This window comes from Carassius gibelio, chromosome A10 (assembly GCF_023724105.1).
Source record: "Carassius gibelio isolate Cgi1373 ecotype wild population from Czech Republic chromosome A10, carGib1.2-hapl.c, whole genome shotgun sequence".
Classification (NCBI taxonomy): domain Eukaryota; kingdom Metazoa; phylum Chordata; class Actinopteri; order Cypriniformes; family Cyprinidae; genus Carassius; species Carassius gibelio.
This window is the reverse complement of record NC_068380.1, coordinates 13,951,658-13,972,223: the sequence shown is the minus strand read 5'-3', so window position 1 is coordinate 13,972,223 and position 20,566 is coordinate 13,951,658. Positions and strand designations below refer to the sequence as shown.

The 20,566-nt window shown below is 38.1% G+C and overlaps 1 protein-coding gene and 1 pseudogene across 33 annotated transcripts in view; both read left to right on the top strand.

Moving 5' to 3' along the window:
- LOC128021266 (protocadherin beta-16) overlaps nt 1-12,272 on the top strand; it is a 78,095-nt gene extending 65,823 nt beyond the window's left edge. For 15 of the 33 annotated variants that reach the window (XM_052608359.1, XM_052608357.1, XM_052608358.1 and 12 more), the window contains 4 exons: nt 6,693-6,751; nt 7,414-7,467; nt 9,134-9,252; nt 10,404-12,272. In XM_052608359.1, coding sequence (XP_052464319.1) covers nt 6,693-6,751; nt 7,414-7,467; nt 9,134-9,252; nt 10,404-10,633 — 462 coding nt within the window. In that variant the 3' untranslated portion in view covers nt 10,634-12,272. Of the gene's footprint in view, nt 1-230; nt 2,882-6,692; nt 6,752-7,413; nt 7,468-9,133; nt 9,253-10,403 lie in introns of those variants that run through there. The other 18 variants (XM_052608365.1, XM_052608366.1, XM_052608356.1 and 15 more) reach the window with 7 other exon arrangements.
- Nucleotides 2,890-6,684, top strand: LOC128021273 (protocadherin gamma-A12-like; annotated as a pseudogene).
- Nucleotides 12,273-20,566: the final 8,294 nt, after the last annotated feature.

The following is a 20,566-nucleotide window of genomic DNA, read 5'->3' as shown; positions in this document are numbered from 1 at the left end:
TATCATCATCATCATCATCAACATAAAATATTCTATTATCAAATAATGTAGGTTTATTGCATTATTATTGAAATCTATAAATCTAAAAAAAGACATCAAATAAAATATGGCCACTCATGATACATAATACTCTTCTTTTATTGCAATGTTATTTGGTGTGAGTGCTGTGCTGTGCCTTTAAGAGGCAGTTCTCTTTCCACTGGTCATTGCATTTATCTCTGCACCAATCACATGAAGAATTGTACAAAGAGATCTACTCCCTCCCCCACCGACATTACAACGTTCAGTGCAGGCAGAGAAGAGAAATGCTCTAATCTGTTTTGTAAAATGGATTCTAACATATTTTTGAGACAAAATGGAAACGCAAAACTGTCATCTTGGTGGTACCCCTAGTTTTTATTCGAACGGTGAATCGTCTGGATTTAAAATCAAAATGACTAAGAGGGTGTCATTCAGATGTCGGAGGAATTATTTGCTCTTCTTTTTTCTCTTTCTTCTTTTGTGGAGTATGACAGAAGGACAGACTCGCTACTCAATTCCCGAGGAATTAAATATGGGTGCTGTTGTTGGAAATATTGCAAAAGATTTAGGTTTGAAAATATCTGAGCTGTATGACCGTAAATTGCGAATAGCTTCTGAATCAGGTAAGCAGTATTTCAGAGTGGATTTACGAAGAGGAGAAATTGTGGTTAATGAGAGAATCGACAGAGAAATCCTTTGTGTAAAACACGCAAATTGTCTACTGCCTCTTCAAATTGTTATCGAGGAGCCTTTACAACTTTACAGAGTGGAAGTCGACATACAGGACATTAATGACAATTATCCGCATTTTCAGTCTACAGACCGCGTTTTAAAGATAGCAGAATCCACTGTCCCTGGAATGCGCTTTCCTTTGGAGAGCGCAATAGACCCAGATGTTGGCAGTAATTCCTTGAAATCGTATACTTTAAGCAAAGACGAGTGTTTTAGTTTAAAAGTAAAAGACCTTGGAGATGGGCGCAAGGTACCTGAATTAGTACTGGAGAAACCCCTTGACCGCGAGAAGAAACCGATGCATCAGCTTATGCTTACTGCGTTAGACGGGGGGAATCCGGCTAGATCTGGAACTTCACAAATAAACATTACTGTCCTGGATATCAATGACAACAACCCCGTATTTGAGAAAAGAGTTTACAAAGTGGCCATTAATGAAAACGCCAAGCAAGGAACGTCATTTTTAATGGTTAAAGCAACGGACTTAGATGAAGGTCCTAATGGAGATATACAGTATTCTTTAGGGGAGCACACATCTGATGAGTTGCGCTCACTGTTTCGTATTAACGAGAAAACCGGCGAAATTATCCTGAACGGTGAGTTAGACTATGAGACCACTCCTGTTTACAACATTGAGGTCAGTGCCAAAGATAGAGGGGTTCCCGAAATGGAGGGCCATTGTATGGTTGAAATTGAAGTTGCAGATATTAACGACAACCCACCACAAATAGTGCTGACATCTAAACCGAACCCTGTGCGGGAGGACGCGCCAAGCGGGACAGTTGTAGCGTTAATAAGCTCACGGGACATCGACTCTGGTGACAATGGAAAAGTCAGTCTGCAGACACAGTCTGATATTCCATTTATTTTAAAACCATCTTTTTCAAACGAATATTCGTTGGTTACAAACGGCGTTTTAGACCGGGAAACTTACCCGGAGTATAACGTGGAAATCACTGCATTTGACTCGGGCTCGCCCGCTTTAAATAGCAAAACAATAATTCCAGTTAAAATTCTTGATGTTAACGACAATGCCCCAAAGTTCCCTGATAACGTGTATTATGTGTACGTGAAAGAAAATAACACTCCAGGCTCTATTATCTGTTCGGTATCTGCTCAAGACGTTGATGTTGGCGTAAATGGTAAAATATCATACTCTATTGAGAACCCTAAAAATTGGGATACTCCAATATCCTCGTATATGTACATAAACTCTGAAAATGGAAGCATATTTAGCATGCTTTCGTTTGACTTTGAAAAAATAAAAGTGTATGAGGTCATCGTTCAGGCTAAAGATCATGGCACTCCATCTTTAAGTAGTAACGCGACAGTGTATGTGTTTATTCTGGACCATAATGACAACGCACCTGCTGTCATTTACCCGTCCACGTCCATGGGGTCTGTTACTCATCAGAGGATGCCCCGTTCTTCTAAAGCAGGACATCTCGTTACTAAGGTAACAGCAGTGGACGCGGACTCGGGTCATAACGCCTGGCTGTTCTACAGGCTCGCGGAGGCCACGGACGCGTCTCTGTTCAGTGTCAATTTACATACGGGAGAGGTGAGGACTAAACGCGCTGTTTCAGAGCACGATGACTCCTCTCAGAGACTGCTGATAGAAGTAAAGGATAATGGAGAACCGATCCAGTCCACCACAGTCACAGTGGATATACTGATAGAGGACGGCTTTCATGAGCCCATCTCAGATTACAGAGAGAAAACTATCGAGCCCAACAAGAAAAGTGGCAAAATTACTTTATATCTAATGATCTCTTTGGCTTCCGTGTCCTTGTTGTGTCTGTTGACGTGTTTCATCTTACTAGTGAAATGTGCGCGAGGCAGTAGAGGCGACTCAAGCTGCTGTATCAGGAGGACAAACTCAGATTACAAGAACTCCAACAGAAACCTGCAGATCCAGCTCAACACTGACGGACCCATTAAATATGTGGAGGTTCTGGGAGGAGACATGATGTCTCAGAGTCAGTCCTTTGGCTCATATCTCTCTCCAATGTCAGAATTCAGTGATCTCACCCTCGTTAAACCCAGCAGCACCACAAACTTTACAGACACGCTAAACGTACTTGATGCGTCATTACCAGACAGCGCGTGGACGTTCGAAAGCCAACAGGTGAGACAAACGTAGATTTAAACAAGTTATGGTTATATACACTAATTATACGTAACTGATGGAGAGACATTACTTTCAGCACCTTGGACAGCACAATGTGTGCTTTTGTCTATAAGCAAAGCAACTTTCCTTCAATAGAAATTCACGTTTTATCCCCAGCCCTTTTAACTCTTTTCCCAGACCCACGCAGGCTTGTTGCTCTTAAGAGCTGTATTGTTAGTTTAGATACGTTAGAACAAATTGTGGAGATCATGGATACAGAATAAAACGTGTTTCGCATATACTCAGAAATGTCTTGCGATGTAGTTTATGCATGAACTAAAACACCGAAGGAGTCTATAGCTACTAGTGCAAGTACTAAATAAAAAATTGAGAGTAAAGAGCTTTGTCAGAGATCTTTGGACTGGGCTGCAGTTTGGATTGTAAAAAAAAAAAAAAAAAAGTTGTGTGTTTTGCAACGCACAATTCTGAACCTTCATAATATAAAGATGATGAATCTAAACCAGGAACAGTTAGCCACTTGACTAAGGAGTGGACGTCCATGTGATACTTTTAAGAGAGATGCGAATCATCTTGGACTCTAATGTTAAGTATTTTGACATAGACCTGACATCCGGAGCTTTGTTGGTCAAGCACACAATGGACAGAGAAAGTATGCGCAGAGGAAATTTACATAGTCACACTCTGATTCAGATTTCTCCTCTAAATCCTTTGGAAATATGCAACGTTATGATATAAATTGTGGATGTTGACCACAATGGCCCACACTTCCAAAGCCGAAACACTTCTGTAGAAGTTTTTAGAAGCGGCTGCTCCAGGCACTATGTTTCGCTAAGAAAGTGTGCATGACTCTGATGTGGGTGTGAATTCACTGCGCGCTTAATTTCTTTGTCAAAATGATAATTTTATGTTTACAGAAGAAACTGTAAATGTACAGAAGTGTCGGAAGCAAAATCCCAATTTTAGTCTTGAACAAGCCTCTTGATAGAGAAAAACTAACTAATTTAGATTGGTTTTAACAGCAGTTGATGGTGGCAGTCCAGAAAAGCCCAGCAATAGTGCCATTTTTTTAATATAGATATTCTAGATTTCAATGACAACTCACCACACATTCATAATCCTACAAAAAGAGTCACACTTTTAGAGAATTCACATCGTAGAACGTTAGTTACAATTCTTAATGCCTCTGATGGCGATTGTGGACAAAATGGTGAAATATATTACATGTTTGATAAATACACCCCTGAAAATGTTTTTATTTTATTTTTATTTTTTAATCAAGATTATTGACGTGAGTGACAACATCCCTGCTATCAACAATAATGTGGTTTCTCCTGTAATCTCTGAAGATATGAGTTCAGGCACTGTTATTGCCCTAATCAAAGTAAAAGATGAAGACACAGGGGAAAATGGTGAAGTGAGCATGCACATCCCTTATGGGTTGCCTTTTAAAACGACTTCGCCTTATTAAGGGCTTTTCACTTTGATGACCAGTGGCCTGCTGGACAGAGAGGCTGTGGCTGAATACACTATTACTGTGACTGCCACAGACTCTGGATTCCCACCTCGTTCCTCGCAGGAATCTTTAATGTTACATCTTGCAGAGGTTAATGTTAACCCCCAATCTTTTCACAGCCTTCCTTCTCTGTGAACATAGCTGAAAACAATGCCCCAAATGCTTCCCTTTTGTCCGTGTCTGCTTCAGACCCATGTGGGTGAGAATTCTACTATTTATTTCTCAGTTTTGGAGTGCAAAGCTCTTGGTAGGTCTGTGTCTTCATATGCATATATTAACCCAGATAGGGCAGATATATGCCATGTGAAATTTTGACTATGAAAAGGTTAATGCATTTCAATTTATAGTGCAGGTTCTTGATAGAGGAACTTATATATCCTGCACTCCCATCCGATGGGACACTGCAGTTTTTGGTGCCTAGCACGGCTGGTATCGGACACTTAGTCAATCGCATCACATTAATGGTGGTGATAGTGGCTACAATGCCTGTTTATTCTATACCTTCTCATGGTTTGATGCTGAACTATTTCACATAGGCGCACATACTGGAGAGCTGCGTACAGCCCATAATCTTACATAAGAGAACAGCAAGTCTGTTTTTAGCCTCATTGTGATTGTAAAAGATGACGCAACTCTTCTCTCTCTGCTAGTGTGGTAATTAACATCACTCTGGCTGAGAAAGCTTCAGATGTCTTTTCTGAACCTAAGAACTCTACCTCCAAAAGTCCAAAAGGGTCTGACCTCACTTTGTACCTCATAATTACATTATCCTTCATTATAACGGTTTCATTCCTGGTTATATTTTTTGTAGCAGTGCACAGACTCAGCCATCATGGTTATGTTATGTGCCTCATGCAAAATCTCGGTTTCAAGCATACATCTCATGAGCACCAACACAATGACCTCCACATGCAGCTAAATACTGATGGTCCTATTAAATACATGGAGGTCTTGGGGGTCTCCTGGGATTTACACATACACACATACACGCCTGGTTTCTCTACTATATCCAGAAGGAATGACTTTGTGTTTGTTAAGGCCCCACAGAGCACTCTAAGCATATAACTGTCAAAAAGACTCTTCACTCACTCACTTATGAAGGTCAGATTTTCAGGAAATATTATAGACTACCATTTAAAAGTTTGAGGTTGGTATGATTTCTTTGATGTTTGATGAGAAAAAAAAGTCTCCTATGCCCACCAAGGATTTATCGATTGATTGATTCTTTACTCTAAAATAAATTAAAAGAGCAATATTGTGAAATATTGTACAATTGTAAGTATCTTTACTGTCACTTATGACTATGTCCATGCATCCCTGCTAAAGAGTATTATAGTATTAATTTATTTTAAAAAAGTCTTACTGACACTAAACCTTTGTTGTGGTGTAAGCAAAATATACATCTGTTAATGAAAAAAAAAAACATACACAGGTCAGATGTTTGTGGTATCATTTCTAGTAAGATGGAAATCACGCTGTCATTATGTCATTATGTCATTAATTCACAGTAAGGCTCTAGTCACTATGACTCACTTTTTGGACCAAGCACTCTATAATGCCAAGTGTATTAAGAATCAGGCCACAATCTGAGCTAATTTTAGACCCAGTGACTTAGAAAATGTAAAATGACAGAAAATGTAACAGTATGAATCTGAGATGGGCTATGACTGAGAATAGTGTGCTCAAATACTCAAGTCAGGTGATGCAGATTGTTGCAGTCATTATGATTTATAAGCGGTCCCAAATAGCAGCCTGTCTTTGTGAAATCTTCACTAAAGTTTGGAGGATCATTACAGTGTGATATTGCACATGCTTTGATTGCTATCTTGCATCATAATGACTCGACTCAGTGTGGGGAAATGCAATAGAATTGTGTGTGATACTAAGGAAATTATGAAAAAAATCTAATCCACCTACAACTGAGCTCGTATTTTGTTTGATACAGACTTATGTGTATTGTCCTCATGTACATGGACTCATGCATGACAGCAACATGATCGAAGTTTCAATTATTCACATAGACTCTCCCTCCCTCAACCTATTTTCTACCTTATGTTCTTTGTTGCTCTGTTTCTCACTACTCCCCTCAACTTATTCTTTCTCAGCAAAGGTGCAGTTTCATAGAAAATAGAGGAAGCACATTAAATCTGCTGTCAATAATACCAGTTTGTATTTCAGGACTTTAACCTCCTATGACAGGATGGAGGGACCTGCACTCCAGAATGGACCAATAGTGGATATTTATCTCTATGCCAACCAAAAATATTGACAAAAGTATTTTTTTCTCATTTTCAGCAAAAGCCCCCTAATGCTGACTGGAGATTTCCCCCAAACCAGAGACCTGGACCCAGCGGGTAAGTGTTGAATTCAGTTTATTTGTCTTGCAAAACCTATAAATGCATTTGAGTCTATCCACGTGGTATTACATACACTGTTTTGTAATTGTTTTTATTTAATCTCGCTGATTGGAGTGAGATAATAACGAAAGAAAATCTGGCTAGATTTTTGGTGGTCACGGTCCTCTTCTTTTAGTCAGCCTGAAGAGTTAACGACCAATATTTATACATAAAAATCAACAAATACCAAAATATCTAGATTAGAGTCTGAAATAATGTACTGTTCATCTGTATGTTCAGCCCATCATCGCCCATTTTATGAATAAAATGTTAATGGCAATTTACCACAGTACTGTAATCTTACACAATAAACCATGCAAAGAAATCCTGCAGAGAAAATCATTCAAAAGAAATCCTGTGTAGAATATCATGCAAAAATCTTGCAAACAAAAGAAATCACGTGGAGGGGAAAAAAGTATTGTGCAACAAATATATAGGATAGCAATTATCAGATAGAAACATACAAAAGTGAAGTAACTACCTGTGAGACAAAACGTCTTAAAATATACGGTTTAAACTTAAAGGAAACCGAAAGACGTTCTCACCCATCCATGTGCTCTGGTCAGTCTCTGGTCAGAAGCAGGGTGATTGAGCTGTATGCTCCTGTGCTTATGTTTCAGCCAACACAGGTTCCACACCCTGCAGCAGAGATGGACTCCATACGAGAAGTCCAGGTAGAGTGAAGTCTAGTGTGTGGTAGCGTTTGACTTCACCCGGTGTAGCCTTCTAGTAGAATGTTGTGTTAAGATCTTTCAGATTATGTGTCCTGCAGCTTCCAGCGACATGCTGTCCAGTCTGTTCCTATACATATAAATGTGAACACAAATTACGTGCAGTTGGTTCATTTGAGGATACGGCTTTTGGATGTATGTGTATCGCTCATAGCTGTTCGTTGCATCTTGCTTTGAGGGTTGCCATTGCAGTGTTTACGTGTGCTTAGTAAACTTGTTTGTTACAATTTGATTTATTTTTGGCTTTGTAGAGCCAAGTCTGTGAAGTCTGTCCCTGAAGATTAGAGAAATATTTCTGTCCTTACGTACGGAATCTGCTATCAATCTGTCTGTGTGGGCAGGGAGAGAGAGTAAACAATCAGATTTTTAGTCATGTCATTTTGAAACTGAGTAGCCTGTAATAATCAAAATATACTTAAAGTGATAGTTCAACCAAAAATAAAACAGAGAAGAAATTCAAAGATTTTTTTTTTTGAAAAAATTAAAATAAATAAATAATTAATAATGAATAAAAATTGTAATACACTACTCAAACTTGCATCTTAAAGGCGAAAATAATCTATGAAATGACAATGAAAAACAAATTATAAGACTACTACTAATAATATATTGTGTGTGTGTGTGTGTGTTCCAATGTTCCTTTGCCCATTTGCCCTTATTTAAAGCACTCAAATTACCAAGTTGTTTTCCCTCCAAGGAAGTGATGTTTATTTATTTATTAATTATTTGGACAGTTTTATTTGAATGGACAGTAGTCAAAATAAAGGAGTAGACAATAACTTGAGGAACAAACTAAAAACCTTTATTATAATTGCTAAATTAAATTAATTGGAAAAGAAAAGTCAAATTATGTTATTTATGACTAAGACAGACAGCCTTAAGATAAGGCAGTTAGATCATGATCCTTACTGGGGATACAAAAGGCACTGAAAATAAGGAGTGGACCTTTAATGGGAATTTATCATTATTATCCATTGTAAATACTCATATTTAATGAGATATTTATTTTTACATTAACTGATATGAAGATTTTGTTTTATAAGCCTGAGGAACATCAATTGACTCAAAACGTTGCTGAGCTAATAACATTTTACAAGGATGCAAGTTTGAGTGCTGTGCAGGAATTTATTTATTTATTCTGGTTTATACTAGACTTCTGCCACTGCATTTTCTATTTAGTGTTTTACAGATGAAAAAGAAAGTTATACAGGTTTGGAACAACATGAGGGTAAGTGAGAAAAAAAATTGAAGGGGGGATGAACTATGCCTTTAAAAAAATGCTTGTTGTGGTTTGATCAAATGTCAAAGTGTATGTGTAAAGCCACATGGTATAAACAGACACAACTGTATTCTGATCAGTGCATCTGTCTGTTTACTTCATGTCTACTGCTGCTTTGTCAACTTTAGCCTCCATTTTCTGACTGCAATGCACTGTTCTGCCCTGTCATACAAAATGGCTGTCTCAACTAATGAACCGGGCGCATTTATGCTAGCAAACGTGGTGGCTGCTGTTCTCGTACATGTGTAAGAGGGAAAAGGCAAGGAAAAAAAGCACCATAAATGTGTTTGAATGCATGTCGAGTCACTAACCCTGTTCTCTGTCATTTAGGGCTGGAGCTCATCCTGATGAGGCAGGTGCCAGTGCTGGTGTGATAGCGGGAACAAGACCGTGGCCCAACCCCCCTACCGAAGCTGAACAGTTCCAGGCGATGATGGTGGCAGCCAACGGTGAATCTCAATCTCACTTATTATTATTATTCCCTCTTTTATAAAACCACATTAGAATGAGAGCAAATGTGAGAACGTGGAGAGACCATTAACATTTGAAAAAGAAAAACTAAGCTTGTAAGAAAAGAATAGCATAGCCAACAATAATGTCATAAAAATTTCGCTTGTAAAGCAAAAACCTTTCTCTGCTAGAAATATCCTTCCGGCTGTTCAGCTTTACAAGCTAAATTCTCATGATAATCTTGCTGGTTAAACTAATTAAGCAAGCTGTTGGGGACAAATCAGCCCACCAGCATCGAAAACACAGCATGCGCCGGTCTTGTTTGTCCACATACAGTAGGCTATATTTTATTGGATGCATCAGTCCTCAAGGTCAGATTCTGAAGACTGTTAATAACTGGATAATGTAAGGAAAGAGGGAGCTGGAGTGAGAGAAGAAAGAAAAGATAGAGTGCGGCTTCCAGAGTAAAACGGATCTCACTATTTATTGACTGTTATAGACTGTCAAACTAATTAAGTGTAAAGAGATAATGGAGCCTTTCTCCCTCTCGGCAGCTGCAGTCAGAATGATAGCACTGTGCTGATGTTCTTCTCTAGCCTAGATGAACTTCAACAGAATCTCAAGAGTCTAATTTACAGTACATTCACATATACATACTGGAAGCTACACTACAAATCACATTATCTAAATCTGTTGGTTCAAATTTCACAAGTGTGGATTTTGGTTAACAATTGCATTACTACAATTTCATTGTGAATTTGTGGAGAAGAAACACATTTATACATTGGGGACAAAGGCAGAGTTGCCTCACTTATTTAAAAGGACAATGTCACTTCCATTCGCAATGTATTTTACAAGAACTGTAAAAATAGTGTAGTTTTAGTGTGCTATTCTTCTGTATACATGTTTTCTGTTCTGTAAGCGTGTTGCTGAGTGTGTGATGTGTGTCGGTGTTATGGCATATATAATGCATGGGGGATGGGCAAGCAGAAGCAGGTCACTGAGGAAGCTGCAATGCGGTTCATGAGTGACTGAATTATGAGCTCTGTGCCGAACCAACCCATATCTAACCTGTCCCATCTCTCTGTCTCCTGTTCTACCCGCTTCTGTTTCTTCTTCTTCTTTCTCACCCTACCATTGCTCTCAAAAGTAAGTGAAGCCACTGCAACTCTCGGCCCTCGCTACAATCCACAGTATGGCCCGGACTACCGCCAGAACGTCTTCATCCCGGGTAGTACCGCCACCCTCATGGCCAACCCTCAGCAACAGGTACCCCAGCAGGCCCTTCCCCCTCCCCAGGCCCTTCCTCCTGTTGAAGCCCCCAAGGCAGCTCAAACTCCTGCCAGCAAGAAGAAGCCTACTAAGAAAGACAAGAAGTAAGACGCGTGGAAGCACTATCAAAGCAGTGGAAATATGTCACCAGGATCTGAGCATCTCTCCTCAAAATAACGAGACCACAGGCTTGGTTAAAGAATCAACTATTTTTACATTTAATGTTCTTATCTGTGAGGTTTTTATTTGTTTGTTTTAGATTTCCCTATCTTCATTTATTGCATTTTGAATTGCATTACAGAATCTTTCTCAATAACCCCCCAAAATCAAGCATTTCCTGTTCTGTCGCTGAAACAAAGAACGACTGAACAAGAGGAGATGTGTTCAGATTCCTGAAGCTCTTTTACTGACAGATAACTCTGTCCTGTAAATAGCATTACTAAAACAAGAAGAAAATATAAATGTCTTCTTTTTTTTTTTTTTAAATGTCATGTTTCAACTTTCTGTCATTTTTTTCTTTTTCTTTTTTCAAAGCAAGTTAGATGCTTCTTGTGGTTACAAAATGAAATGCTTGTAGGCTTTTAAACAGTGTGCCACAAATCTCACCTTGATGGAAAAAAAGAGTATTGAGCTGAACTATGCAGAGAAAAGTGGATACTTAAAAAAAGGGCACATGAAAGTATATTTAACTAGTTTGTGGAGTAAGAGACTACATTTGCATTCGGTGAGACACTGGGCTGTTGTCACGGTATTTAAAAATAGATTCAGCCTTCTCATTAACGTCTTAATGATTAAGTTAAGCAGAGCCAAATGTTAGGTTAACAACATTTGACTATTCTTTGCTTCTATTTCCTGTTAGCTTGCTATAAGAATCCTTGAAATGCAAGAAATGTAAACTGTTTTTGAAGATCAGAAAATATACCTCATCCCTGCAAAGAAAGATTTAAGTCAAAGTGAATGTGCTAAGAGTTAATGGAAAACATGACGTGAACCACAAAGAAAGAAACAAATGATGAACACGGAAAGACTAATGAATAACTTAAGTGTAATACTGTACTTGAGTGGATCTTAGATGGAAGGATTCTGTCAATTTTTCTGCACCAACCACCACCACAGTGTATATAACATGTGTAACCTGTCTGTACAAACAGTAGAGCCACAAGGGCTGGCTGTTACAGGAATGTTTCAGTATTTCTTTTTTTTAAATGCAACAAAACAAGAGGATAGAAAAAAGATCCAGTGTAGTGTTGTAGGAAGAAAAGTTTCAAGATCATTGACTAACCAAACTATACATACTTTAACTTCTGAAGACATACAATCGTAGCTTAAGGCTTGTGGAGTATGTGCATATTTTTGTGTTTTTCACCCTTGATTATACTTTCTTTCCTTTTCTCCAATCACCTAAAACTTTGAAGATAACAGACAATACTAACTGTCTTTAGAGTACCACCCCTCCCCACATCTTACTGTACTTTTCTGTGCTTGTACTTCCATTCAGTCTGTAATGATACTGGAATGCCAATCCTGTCTGACTATGAATATCTATCTATCTATCTATATACTGTATATAAATGTCTGTCTGCTGCTCGGCTAACTTTCTGTATTTGACTGTGATTCCTTTTAAGAAATGCTTAGCACCTCATGTTACTCTTTATTTTATTAGCTAATATTTATATCGCTGTTGATTTAGGTTTTACTTTATTATTGGAACACTTACATTTGAAATAAAATTTTGTCAGAACTCACAGTCATGGTTGAGCTGTATTTTTGTAATTGCTTTGTCTGTGAACATAACTGTGGGCATATAACTCATATCCAACCAGGTTAAATGAATTAACCTGGTTATTAAACCTGAAATTAACATTTCACTATTATATATATATATATATATATATATGAATCCAGTGTAAGAAATATCATTTTAAAATTGTAAAAAAAAGAAAAACAAAAAGAAGAAAACACTCCAATTGTTCATATTTGCAACTTCAATGCATATGACCCATTTTAAGAAACATTATTGATTCAGTTCACAAATAAGAATAAGAATGCTGGCGTCAGAAGGAGGGAGCTCTGCAGAGATTTCGGAAGTAGGGCATCAGCTCTGTTCTAGTGCATCCATATATAGCAGAGACATACATGAACAGAGGTGGCAGAGAAACATGACTCTTCGCAGTACACTGAAGAGATTGCTGGAGAATGTCCAGAGAATTGTACAATCAAAAGATGAATAAAACTGCCCAATATATTCTAAAGCTCATGCAAGATACTGAACACCTGCTCATATTAAAGCATATGAAATATATTAAATTACTTTAGAACCATTATCCCAATCTGCTATTCGTACATATATAGTGATATTATAGGGATATTTAGTTTAATTGCTGTTTTGTCTCAATGAATTGTGTGAAAAATGAATGCTCTCATTTCAGCTTCAGAAATCACTTGACTCACCAGCTATTATGGAACAGCATGTACCAACATGTCATGGATAAAGCATCAGCCACATACAAGAATGTTGGATTCTACATTAAAGTGACTATTGATGCAACTAGAAAAGCTATCTACAGTCCAGAGAGTGGTTCAAACTGAAGGTTGTGTGTTCCTGCATTCACTTACATGATCACATTATAGATTGTACAGCCGAGAACATGTTCAAATTAGATGAGTTACTTTAGAGGCTTATCCCCCTATATTTTATCTAAGCATACCTGCTCTCAGCAAAGCCATTTCCTCTCCCACAAAAATGGCTGACATCCCACAAAACTGCAGTGGTTGTCTTAAGAGAAGGACTCCAATAATCTGATAAACAAGAAGCATGTAATCAGAATCTGTCAGGTGAAATGCACCTAATGCAGTGTGCACACACAGCAAACAGTACAAGTCACTGACCTTAAACGGGCCAACTATAATATTCAACAACCAAATATACTAAATAACAATACGGGTTTCTTAATTCCATTAGCTCAATTCTTAGACATGATAAATTGAAGGGTCAGTGTCATTTTTGAGTGAACTATCACTTAAAGGGCAAAGTTTTGGTCTTAAATAAACCACTGCAAAGGTATCCTGAGAAGCGCCACAGGGTAGAGATGACAGCTGGATTAGAGGTCATATGAAATATGCTATTAACTAGAACAATAAGTAGAGTCGATCTAGCATTATTTTCTTTTTGAAAATTGTATAGATATAGAAAAATGTTCATATTCTGTCTAAGATGTTGTACTGGGACATGATAGCATTAACACACTGCTTCAGACAGGCAACTCTCCAAGACAGCGGGTGCTTCAGCATTAAAGTCCCCATTTCCTCTCTTCCACAGAGATTATGCAGCTAATCAGCAACTCAACAAAATCACACCCAAGGCTGCATGAAAGACCAATCGCTAATGCAGTCAGAGAGCAAATCATTTGAAGATTATATTAAAATATCTTTATTTAAAATATGAATATTTAACATTATAAATGTATTTTGTTATCTACTATAAAAGAACAAATATTTAAAAAAAAACTATTATTGATATGCATTTGAAAAATCTAAGGCATCCATTGTTATATAAATAAATAAATAACTTGCTTTACAATGTTTACCTTTTTTAAATGAATGAATGAATGAATAACTAGCTCCAAGTTCTCTCATCTCTGACTTTACTATCTAGCATCATTCAATGGCACCACTTAGCTGGTTCATTCAGAGCTGCCTGTTAACCAGCATAAACAAGGCCATTGATCAGAGCCTGCAAAACACATGGACTTTCCAGTAAATGCCCCACACAAACAGAAGCATCGTAACACATGCGCAGGGCAGATGGTCTTTTCAGCTGCCATTGCACAGAGCCACTGGTCATTCCATCAGGGAAAGGTCAGTTCCTCCAAAAACACTGCAGATAATTATTTGTAAAAGGTCAGCTGGCACGTAATGTCCATTGCAACCAGCAGATTGTTTCTTTCAAACCATGCAAACTTTAAAAATAACTTGCTGACTGTCAGGTGGCTCTAATGTACTTCTCAAAAGAATTTGCTTTTTGTGCACTGATTTTCTCACAAAACCGCACGACGGATAGTGTTTTTTTTTCTTTCTTTCTTTTTCTGGACACAGATTTGTTGCATCTCTTTGTTTTGTGAGAAAGCACTGAAGTCATTAGATGGCAAAACATGAGCCAGAATAAAAGGACTCCATCTGCCAGTCCAACGAGCACCCGCACCCCACCCCTGCACCCCCCCCCACCCCTGCTCAGACACAGGGAATATAGAGGCGACAGCCTCAAAAAAAGAAGAAGAAAAAAACCTGTCGTTGCCATGGAAACAAGACCGTCAGCGGAGCCCTCCCACCAACCCACAGATTTTGAGCATCCAAAAACCACATTTTGAGACCCTAAGAGATGGGGGTGGGTGGGTGGGGGGGGGGACTGGATGTCTTTGTCTTTCTCTTCAAATTGCCATGAGGTTTGGTAGAGAAAGATGAAATGTGGAAGGAAATGACATTTTAATCAACAAGGATCCAGTGTGTCAGTTCAGGAGCAAAATAACAGAATCAAATACTGACATCTAGAAAAGCTCCACACATTGTAGCTAAAACATGAAAAATGAAAAGTTGTCCCTTCTTCCCATTCGGCATTTAGCAGAATGCAAGGAGTGTGAAAGATTCATAAAGTCTTCTAAGAAAAGTAATGCTTCGTTGCCCCACGCTTACAAAAATAATGCAACATGACATCAGCGTTTTCCACTAAACTACCACCAGTATCTTCCTCCTTTCCTCAATCTTTTTTTTCGTCCTCCCCACTCCCAAATACCTTCTTTTTTCCTGCTATACAGTTTTTTTCAAAGGCTGTCTAGATTCATAGATTATTGTCAGTGGAGTGGGTCCTTGTCCTATATAATATTCATAGACCGCGGAGACTCTGCAGATCGTGGGTACATAAACCGGTTTGTCCCCCACTTCCATCCACCGTGGCCGTTTCCATAGCAACCTTGCATCCCTAAATCTACATGCCAGTCTGCATTTCTCTACCGCAGGCTTCTATCCTGAACTTAACCCACCAGTGCTGCAGCTGTGAGCATTTTGCAGGTCAGTGGAGTAGGAAATGTACTGAAAATAATCACTGCCCACTAAGTCTATCGTCTTTCTTTTAGCTCTGTGCCAAAACTATCATGTTTAAAGCTCCACACAGTATGGCATTAGTGTAAGAAGATTACTGTCGGTCTGTACCATCCTCCTTTTCTCCTTCTTAATCTCTCCTCTTGGTTTCATTGCATGCTTTTATTTTCAACCTTTTGTTCCTTTTTTTTTTTTAGCAGGTACCAAAATACATATAGCATACATGGAGAGATGCCTAATGCAAGTACACACACGCACACACATGCACTCACGGGCTGGTGAAGAGGGACCTCATCATGAACAAGGAGCAAGGTAACTATGGCAACAGACAAAGAAGGGATGACGACATTTTGTAGGGTGAACAGAGGAAAGAAACTGCTTGCAATAAGAGGATAATGTTTTCATTATGTAAAATACACATTTCCAAGATGTAAAGATTAGATTTACATTTTTTGCGATCTTATATGAATTAACAATCAACAATATTTTATAACTAATAATGTTACACTGCATTCATAATGTAATTATATATTATGCATGTTTACAGAAATAAAACGTAATGATAATAATAATAATAATATCAGTAGTACAATAATTTATAAATTGTTTTAACCCAATACACAATAAAAGTTGTTGTTCATTGTTAGTTCATGATGCATGAGCTAAATTAATTGTACATTTAATCTGTAATGACTTTACTAATCAGATTAAACAAAACAAAACAAAAAATGTACAAGTGAAAAAACATTACTACAGCACTTGATTTTTTCCCCCTTTATTTGTGTCAAAGACCAAGTCTGTAAAAATACAGACCGAGATGTTCATTTTACTCAGAGTAAAGAGGATACTATGACAAAAATGTTGGCCAACTGGATATAGGGTGTTTATAATCACTCTCTGACTGTTTTGGATGTGTGTGCTATAGTGTTATTTCTATACACATGAGGGGGTGAGAGGGCGAGTGTGGGCAGGGTTTAACTGTTTAATCGTTCACTGGAGAAATGTGTTGTTAATTGTGCTGGGCCTGTCCTCCCCTATTTCTTTATGTAGCCTGATTTTGCCTCCTTGCCGTCAGACTGTGGGTCGCGCTACTGACTGGACTGATGTCACAGTTAATACAAGTTGGCAAAGGAAAAGGGAGAGACACAATATACTGTTATCTAGTTCTAGTCATTCAGCGAGTCACTCTGATTCGCACAGCCTGATCAGACAGAACTACAGTAACAGATACTCATAGAGCCTGAAGGCTTCAAGAGGATGTGACCTCACACAGTGACCTAGTCTACCATCATATCAATCAAATCAGCCCTGACTATGACCATGAAAACTGCCCCAGATTCACATACCAAACCACACACACCTCTCATTCTATATGCAGAAGGTGGGTGTTTTTCCTGGAGAGATTCATGCATGAATTATGTTTAGGCAGTAAGGAGGTGAATCCTTACAAAACATTAATCAAACAGTATATTGTATATTGTATATTATGGGAAATTCAATGCTCACATAACCAGTGATTCATTTTCAGACTTACTACAAGTACCCCAAATGTATTTGGAGACACACTCCATACTTATGATTCATAAGTTATGCATCACAATAATAGCCATTTCTGCAATGACCTTTAACCGACTGGTCTCAAAGTGAATATAGTGATTGTATGAAGTCCTAGCAGAGTAACCACAAATGGAGTTTACCACATTCAACTGTGAACAGTAATGTTCAAATATTTTAACATAAATTTGAACATCGTTTTATCATTTAAAACTGAAACAAACTTATTTTAGTGTAATGTTGTGCTTCTAACTTTCTTTGAAATACAGGTCACAAGGTTTGATATCTAATGCAATAACATATATATTTTTATAGTTACATTTTTATACATTTTTGAAGTCGTTCTAAGCATAAACCACCACTGATCACATCCGATGGCTTCTCTAAATTCAAATTTGTGCATGAAGTGATGATGAGGTGACGGGTGCCATTTTGTGGGGTTAGCATGAAGCTAATTGAGTTGTGACAGACTGACAGATGAAGGGCAGGGTGATGAGAAAAGATGCCTCTCGCTTTGGTTCTGCTCTGAACAGCCATGGAAGTGTGATTCCACACTGTACATGCTTTACACACAGCCATGTAATCTGAAGCGTATGTTCACGATTGCTCTCATAAAGGTTAATTAGGGTGACTGTAATTTAACAAGGATGAATTTATCACTTGAGATGACCCGACTTTATATGCTTATCAAGAAAGATTAAAGAATATCCATCAATCCATTTATATCTTTGTCCTTATTTAAACAAAGAAGAAGACATCAGTAGCAGGGGTGTTGTTTTTCTCACAAGGGTGAAATGTTTTACCTGGAGACTCCCACACACTTTCTCCAATCAGCTATCAGCTACATCCAGTTCTCAAATCTGATTGGCTATCTGAGCCCTCAAGCATAATAATGTGTTTAAGTGATGACTAAAGCAGTAGGTCGGCAGTTTATAGTAGACAGACTTATCTGGCATGTGATACACACACTGTTTAGTTCTGCTGATATAGAATTTGCATCTTAAATGTATATATTTATGCCACTAAATTAAAAAAGAGAGAGATAAGAAATAAACAGACAGAAGAAAACAAAAATCTTTAGATGTCCACAGTTGTAAAGGCATAGTTTTTTTACATTTTAAAATGCACCTATTAATAATTATCAACACATTTCAGCCATAACTAACCCTTTACTAGACACCACTCAACTCTGCAGGTTTACTGTGAAACTGTTCTAGATTCAGGGTGAATTTGAGATAATATAATTCACTTTCCAAAAAAAAAAAAATGTTGATCCAGGGAAATAGATGAAACAGGTGAAACCTACTTATGTTCGACTGAGATTGGCTGAAGGAATAATTGCAATTTGTCCAAAATTATTTTTGCAAACACACAAAAAAACAATACAACACTCACTGAAACAATAAAAGTAGGGTTATTTTTGGTAAAATCATACTCAAAACACCCTGACACACATTTGCCTATTGTGAGCCTGAATGTCCAGCTGCACGTGCTGAAAAAAAAAAACCCAAATAACCCAAACAGCTGATCTCATCTCTGTTAAGATCAGAAACGAAGGCTTAACGGAGCTCATCCCTGCAGAGAAACACACGGTGAGACACACTGATCACACACCAGACCTTTACACAGTCACACTGCGAATGTGCCTGCTGTTAACACAACACTCCTGACAGAGACCACAGCATGAAATATACTGACAGCATCCTCATACATCTCTCTATATGAAAATGCTCATTCTGCAATTAACATTTGCTTTTGACCACTTGAAAATAGGAAAGCATCACATGTAAAGCACGTCAAAATGATTTCAAGTCACGTCCCTGCAGTATTGAATGAATGAATACACAGAAAAAGAACAGAAAGAGAATGAGATGGATGGAAGCCGGAAGGGGAAGAGTGAGATACATTTCATATATGAAGCTGAACAGCACCCATTTTGGATTATTTAGGTCACATTGAGATTCTGAATATATGGGGTTGGTGTATTTAACCCTTGATATGCCTAACTGTGTGTGCATGTGCAAACTGGATGGTTGTGGAGTAAAAGAAGCAGGATTGACAGCATTATACCCAGCTAATGTTCGATTGGGAGACCCGAGAGGAAAATCACAGTGACTTATTCTGTGCGTAAGTCTTTGTCTGAATGCCAAGTGTCACAAGAATCTGTCACATGGCCAAAGCTGATGCAACAGATATCTGATGTAGGTCAGATTTATGTGAAGAACAGCATCAAAATGATTACAGAATATAATCTGCATAATGCTGTGCTTGTGTTTATGGTGACTGTGTACGTGTGAGTGGCCCCATACACACTTTTACCATTCATCCTGGTCACATAAGTCATCTGTAATGCCAACTTCAATCCACTGACTATATTTAGTCCAGGTTCAAAGTGTGCAGATGTAAAGCTTGAGTGCACTAATGGTCCATCTGTTCACAAACAGAGAGAACCAGGACAAAGACCCTGCAATCCTGAACATTCTCTCTATACCTCTTTCTGTGATGCTCTTGAGTAAAATGGGTTTCTTGCTTATGGCACTGTGTGTAATGCAGAAGGAGAGTATTTTATATTTCTGTAAACTTCAGAGTTTCTGTTCTGGGATTTGACAGCACTCAAGTTCCATTTACACCCTGTTCCTGCGAGAAACAATGTGTTATGGTGCAAGCAAAAAAAAAAAAAAAAAAACTAATTGAATTCTGCACAAACGGCCTGATATAATGTGAGTTAAACCTTGAAACATGGGGGAATAAAACTTTAAATCACTCTGCCCTGAAGACATACATATAAAATGTAGGTCACTTAGTTAAAGAGAGATTTTAGATATAAAATGGGAAAAAGCACTGGCAAAACTTTTTCATTCACAATCACGAGCTGACATTGACATTCAATTTACACTGTATAGGGAAAAGTAGATTTCTAAATTTTTATCTTAATTTGTAGCAAATAGATAAATAAAATATGGGAGTATTATAGTGAAGTTTTAGGGTTTAGTGTTTAGTGAGTGTGTTTCTCGTCATTACTGGAGTAAAGTCCATTTATTCAAACTGACTCTACAGAAAATGTAGAAATATTTAATACTTGTGTATGACTGAACACACTGTTATTAAGATGGTAATTGTTATTTTGTGTGGTGGCTGTACAGATGTGCCTTTCACTGAGAGACTGATGACATTTTGCTATAGACACTATTCACACAAACACACACACAGCAAACACAGAACACAGCAGGCCAGGCTCTCTGCAGTGGCACACGCTCCGACTTTGTTCTCCAGCACAAAGATATGTGTGAGACAGAAAGGGATCCAGATTATGTGAGATAAGGAAAGTGTGTCCAGGACGAGGAGCAGTGTGGAATATATTAAAGCCTGTATCTTTGAATGTGACAATTATGG